The 6,578-nt window shown below is 43.1% G+C and overlaps 1 protein-coding gene across 1 annotated transcript in view; it reads left to right on the top strand.

Annotated features, from left to right (window-relative positions):
• The first annotated feature begins 1,472 nt into the window (after positions 1-1,472).
• Positions 1,473-6,578, top strand: part of LOC130537297 (uncharacterized) — a 253,319-nt gene continuing 248,213 nt past the window's right edge. Inside the window, 6 exon segments of the mRNA XM_057053982.1 lie at positions 1,473-1,684; positions 2,035-2,298; positions 2,399-3,340; positions 3,343-3,651; positions 3,687-4,221; positions 5,146-5,322. Of these exon segments, the coding sequence (XP_056909962.1) occupies positions 2,283-2,298; positions 2,399-3,340; positions 3,343-3,651; positions 3,687-4,221; positions 5,146-5,322 (1,979 nt within the window). The 5' untranslated portion in view covers positions 1,473-1,684; positions 2,035-2,282.

Genomic DNA, 6,578 nt, shown 5'->3' with positions numbered 1-6,578 from the left:
GTGGACACGCCTGGAACTGCAGACAATAGTTAAACGCGCTCCGACACATTCTGACCTCTGCTGCTCCTCCTGGACTCCAGGGCTGCAGAAATATGCTGCTTTTACAAGTCTTTCAAATCTGTCAAGCATCATAAATCTTATTTATTTAACCAGTTTGAATAATGATGGAGAATGGTGTCCGAAAAGCGTCTTTATTTTAAAGTGAACAAGAACAATTCGGTCCGCGTTCACAGAGAGGCGGAGAGACCTCGACTGAGTCCAAAACAAGTCCGCTCGGAAAACTCTCAAAAATAGTCAAGCCACAGAAGTCAGGGTTTGGCGATGAGGCCGAAAACACTCCGCCGCTGGCAGACGGGAGTTCTGTCCTTAAATCTAACGGGAGATTGAAGAGAGACCGCAGGTGCGTGTGTCTGCGGGGCCACTGTGGCTGATGAGCGGCTCCTCCACGCCCCCTGCAGGTAGACACCAGCAACAACGGTCCCAGAAACTGGGAACCCAACAAACCAGTTTTTAAAAGTATTCCTTTCAGACTAAGCAGGAAGACTGAAGACCGACAAGGTGAGTGGAAACGAAGAGCATTATTGAAAAGAATTGACAGTTGTGTTTGGAGATAAAATCAAGATTTGAAAACATTTTTGTTACTATTGAAGAGCTGCATAGAGCTGAAGAATTCTTGGCTTAAGAAAATTCAACTAGACTTCATATTTAGTTTTAGCATAAAACATCGTTATACATTATAAATGAAGAGGTCTTATTTAACTTTCTTATAGTCTGGCTTTAGTTATAGTTGAATAGTCTTTCTAAGTGAAGTTTAGTTTATTTTTCTGCTCTTTGCTACTGATCCTAAAAGAACTTTAAACCCTCCCAGAATGCTTTAATGGTAGTAATATATACGCCATAAAGCTGTTGATTAGGTTTTAAAAGTGAAAGTATTCTGTTCAGACGAAGCAGGAAGAGCGACATTTTTGTGACAGGTGAAAAGCTCTTAGAGTTATTAGAGTTGTTCAACAGTCCAGGTCACAGCTGGATATTTTGGTATTATTTAAGACAATAAACTTTAAAAATAATTAAATAAATCCACACAGGATCACAGGACACCAACAGGATTTTGGGTTCATGTTGCACGTTTTCTCCCAGTGGTTTATTGTTCTATGTTGTGGAACCACTGTGAAAGAAATGCAGGAGTGGGTGTCATTTCTTTCATCTATTTTAAATAGAGCAGTGATCTTTGAGGACTTGGATCATAGAAATAATTGAAGAGGGGAACAAAGGAGGGAAGTTAAAAAGTCCTGACTAGTATGTTTATGTAGCACCAGATAATTTAGTGGCTGAGCTGAAGACAGTCCTTTCACACCATGTTGGCCTGTGGAAAACCAGTGTTGTGGGCCTGATGGACCAGCGTCCCCATCGTTGCCGGACCACCGTTGGCCACCAGTTGGCTTTTGGGATCAAAGTGGGGGCGGTTTCCTGTATCCGGTTCTCCTCACGGATCCATGACTACAACATGTTGCTGCAAGTGCAGAGACGTTTGCTCTGGAAAGAACTTTAGAGCACATTCAGTGCTGCAGGATGAGGGGCTGGAAAAGGTGCCAGTTCTTTTCTCACTGCAGGGAACAGTTAAAAAAGCAGCTTAAACTCTGAAAACATGAAAATTATACAGAGACATCATTGATTTATTGATTCAGTTGTTATCCACAATGGATTAGAATGTTCCTGTTTGATAAAAATGCAGTGAATTGGGATTATTTAACTCCAACCTCTACAGATTATTTACCTTCATCACAGTCTCATCACTATTTCTGATGTTTCCTCAGGATGGACGAGGACAGAGCAGAGTCCACAGTGCCCAGCTGGGTGTCCCTGAAGAGTGACCAGTCCAAAGGTGGACCAATAAACTTCAAAAGTTCAGACCAATGTAAGAAAACTAAAGTGTGATGATGTGTTTGTGTGGCAGCTGTTAGTCACGTTAACAGCAGCAGGTTGTGAGTTTATTATTGGAGATGTTTAACACTTAAACCTCAGACAGTCATATAGTTACAGACTTAATGTGAATATTGTTGATTAGAAACAAGAATCAGGTTTAAACTGAAAGATGAATTCAGACATAAATGCTGGAACAATATTGAGTCTTGATCAGGTTCTTTCATCCTATAAATCAAAGGACTAATAGAGATGTGTTTCATAGTGAGAGGGGGGAGCACATCCTATCAAACTGGGACCAGGCAGCTCCACCAGGAGAGTCCTCTTGTTCACAATCTGGAAGCAGATCTGGAGATGCTGAAATGAAGCCCAAACAAAGTAAAACTGTTCAATATGAGATTTAATTTGTGATGTCATGAATTTGGAGTTGTGTTGATGATTTATTATAGATGGAAATCATTGGTTTACTTATGTTCAGGAAGTGATCTGCAGGAGGTGATAGAAGGTCATAAGATGAGTCTGAAGAGAAGATGTGAACATGTGACTGAAGGAACTCATGAAGCAGGAAGTGGAACCCTGCTGAACAAGATCTACACTGAGCTCTACATCACTGAGGGACAAAGTGAGGAGGTGGACACACAACATGAGGTGAGACAGCTTGAGAGAACCTCCAAGAAGAACATCGAGGACACTCCAATCAAGTGCCAGGACATCTTCAAAGTCTTATCTGAGCAACAGAGACACATCAGAGTGGTTCTGACCAACGGTGTCGCCGGCGTTGGAAAAACCTTCTCAGTGCAGAAGTTCAGTCTGGACTGGGCAGAAGGTTTGGAGAACCAAGACATCAGTCTGGTGCTTCCGCTCTCATGCAGGGAGCTGAACTTGATCAGAGATGAGCAGCACAGTCTTCTCTCACTGCTTCATGTTTTCCATCCAACATTACAGAAGATCAGAGCAGAAGATCTGACTGTCTGGAAACTTCTGTTCATCTTTGATGGCCTGGATGAAAGCAGATTTTCACTGGGTTTCAACAAGCATCAGCTCATCTCTGATGTCACACAAGTATCGTCCGTTGAGGTGCTCCTGGTGAACCTCATCCAGGGGAACCTGCTTCCCTCAGCTCTCATCTGGATCACCTCCAGACCTGCAGCAGCCCATCAGATTCCTCCCTCGTGTGTTGACAGGATCACAGAAGTACGAGGCTTCACTGACTCCCAGAAGGAGGAGTACTTCAGGAGGAGGTTCAGTGATGAAGATCTGTCCAAGAGAATCATCTCACACATCAAGGCCTCCAGGAGCCTCCACATCATGTGTCTGATCCCAGTTTTCTGCTGGATCACTGCTATAGTTCTGGAGGACATGATGACCAGAGACCAGAGAGGAGAGCTGCCCCAAACCCTGACTGACCTCTACTCACACTTCTGAGGGTTCAGATAAAGAGGAAGAAGCAGAAGTATGGAGGAAAGCAGAGACCAGAGGAACTGACTGAGGCTGATAAAGAACTCCTTCTGAAGTTGGGTCGGCTGGCGTTTGAACATCTGGAGAAAGGAAACATCATGTTCTACTCAGAAGACCTGGAGCGATGTGGACTGGACGTCTCCGAGGTGTCGGTGTACTCAGGAGTTTGTACAGAGATCTTCAAGAGAGAGAGTGTGATCTTCCAGAAATCAGTCTACTGCTTTGTTCATCTGAGCATTCAGGAGTTTCTGGCTGCCGTCTACATGTTCCACCGTTACACCAGGAAAGACACAGCGGTTATAAATAAGTTCCTAAAATATATGAAACCAATCCGCTTTTCTTGTTTTCATGGTCGTTCACAAATAACGATCCAGTCACATCTCTTGATGACTTCCTCAGGAGAGCACTAATGAAATCTCTTGAAAGTGAAAATGGCCACCTGGACTTGTTTGTTCGCTTCCTTCATGGTCTCTCTCTGGAGTCCAATCAGAGGATCTTGGGTGGACTGTTGGATCAGAGGAACAGCCACCCAGAAACCATCCAGCAGGTCCTCAACAACCTGAAGGAGGAGAACAGTGATGGAATCTCCCCAGACAGAAGCATCAACATCTTCCACTGTCTGATGGAGATGAAGGATCAGTCAGTCCATCAGGAGATCCAAGAGTTCCTGAAGTCAGGGAAGAAATCAGAGAGGGAACTGTCAGTGATCCACTGTTCAGCTCTGGCCTACCTGCTGCAGATGTCAGAGGAGGTTCTGGATGAGCTGAACCTGCAGCAGTACAACACCTCAGATGAGGGACGACGTCGCCTGATTCCAGCTGTGAGGAACTGCAGGAAGGTCGAGTAAGTAAAGATTTTTAGGGCCGGACATCGGCGTTTAAATCAAGCGAGTGGATCATGTCAGGTAGCAATACCCCCTCCAGTGGTCATTCCTTCAATTCTTTATCTCCATTGCAGCGTCCATAAATTAAAAACAACAACAATTCATCCAGAAATGTTCAACACTGGCTGGATATAAGTTCAAAGGTCAATCCAGACAAACCAACATAAGGCAGGAATAATAGGAGCCACAAGTTAACTGACTATCATGAAATTACTGTCATGTCATTAATAACTTTTGTTTGTTTGTATACATCGTATTCAAACGACAGAAAAACACATTTTAACTAATGACACGTGACTATTTTGCTTCATCTGTTCAACGTAAAAACAGCCGGCCTCGTTGGTTTAAATGGGTGTTTTAGGTCTTTGTGGCGGTTCCGTTTGGAGCCTTTATGTGACCCACAAAGTTGTTTGAGCCTTTCCACACCCGTTAGGTGGCAACTTCATCACTAGCAACAAAAGGTGCAGTGAAAATGATTTGAAGGAAACAGGCAGATAGAACAGAAGCTGAGGGCAATCGATGCAACCAGAGACTCTGATGTCATCGATCGGATCGCTGAATTAAGACTTGACGCACCATCGTACAAATTGGATGAAATGCAAAATATCCAAAGAGCCGATAGACAGATAAAAAGATGCACGTTTCTTTAAACCATTTGCTACAATCATTTTAAATATTGAGTAATTATGAGCTGTTCTAAAATAAGACAAATGTTGAGAATAATTCAGTTGCATTTCAGATCTGATGGTCGTTCAAACTGTTGCTCTACGGTGTTGAATTTAGCTTTTCCAGGAAATGAGCTACATTTGTGTTGAGGTAGATCTCAGATAAGTTGATGAGAAATCCCAAAGTTTGACTCACTATTTTTGTTTCATACACAACAGACTGCCTGGTAGTGTTCTTTCAATGAGTCATTGGGAAGTTGTGGCCTCAGCAATGACGTCAAACCCTTCTCATCTACGGGAGCTGAGCTTAAGCTGGAACAAAAGCCTGACAGATGCCGGAGTAAAGTTCCTGTCTTCTGCAATGATGCATCCAAACTGCAGACTGGAGACGCTCAGGTCAGTCAGAGATGATCCAGTACTTTCCCAGGTGTAACTAGTTAGACAATAAATGTTTCCATGTTTGATCTTTGTTATAAACGTAGTGTTACAGTTCTCAGAAAAAAGACCACACAGGACAGATTTGCAGTATTAAATTGGTTGTGGAAATCTGTCCCATGTGAGGATGGTCATCAATGACTAGAAAGGAAGTATCAGTTGTAGATTTGTCTTGTTTTATTTTAGGCTGGCCACAAAACCGCCCAAACATTCAGACCAATCAAAAATGGTTCTCCTGTCTTTTAAAGATCAGAAGGAAAACTAGAAACCCCAAAAAGAAAGCTGCTGCAGTGTGCCATGCCCCTTCTCTCCTGAGAAAACCCATCCCAAAAAAGAGAAAAGCCCAAGTGTGAAGTGAGCAGCCTGTTAAACCTTGGTACCGAAAGCCTGCAGTCATTCTCATCTGAGGTGGCTTCATTCCAGCCAGAAGCCCAAACCTGCCTCCCTCTTAAAGGGGCAGCAGCTCAGTCCAACCACAGAAACCTTCATGAAGATCTGAAGCTTTCAGCATCCACAATTGTTGCACCTCACTTCCATTGGAGTCCAAATCAGAAGTCAACAAGTTGATTCTACACCGATTCTACACAATGCAACCATTTTAAAAAGGTTTCCATGCATAAGTTTTCACACATTTTTATATAAATCTGTTTGTTCATCGCCTCCTCCTGTTGTAATGGTCATTAAAGAAAATGACCTTATTTGAGTTTTTCTCCTCACAAATATGACTTTCTATGAATGATGCAATAAATGCAGCTTGCAATCTAAGACAATATGGAAGTATGTGAATATAATAGTAGTGGAAGTAGCTCATAAAATATACATTTGCTCTTCTCATCGAATCTTTCTATGTTATTAAAGAAAAACCTGCTCTTAGTCAACAACATCTAAGACATCAGCCAGAAATCCTAATTTTATACAATCTAATATAAAACAGGAGAGAAGACTCTTTCTGCAGAGACACTGGTGGCAGGAATGCAGAAGTATCACCTGCTCAACTTGGAAGGTGGAGCAGAAACCACCAGCTGAGAAGGTCCTCAGCGAGAGGAAGTGGTGGAGAACCATGAAACTTGCTAAGCTCCACCTCAGCTCCAGAGACGGGCTGAGCTGGAGCTGTGGCACCAGGTATCGCCCAGAAGAGCCTCCAACAAACAAGCTCTTCTCTTGGGAGGAGAGGGCTTTGAATCTCAGCTCAGTGTGCTTGTCTCTAGTAGGTGGCA

The sequence above is a fragment of the Takifugu flavidus genome, chromosome 14, assembly GCF_003711565.1.
Source record: "Takifugu flavidus isolate HTHZ2018 chromosome 14, ASM371156v2, whole genome shotgun sequence".
Taxonomy (NCBI): Eukaryota; Metazoa; Chordata; class Actinopteri; order Tetraodontiformes; family Tetraodontidae; genus Takifugu; species Takifugu flavidus.
Note: the sequence above shows the minus strand (reverse complement) of the source record. Positions and strands in the feature narration are given on the sequence as shown.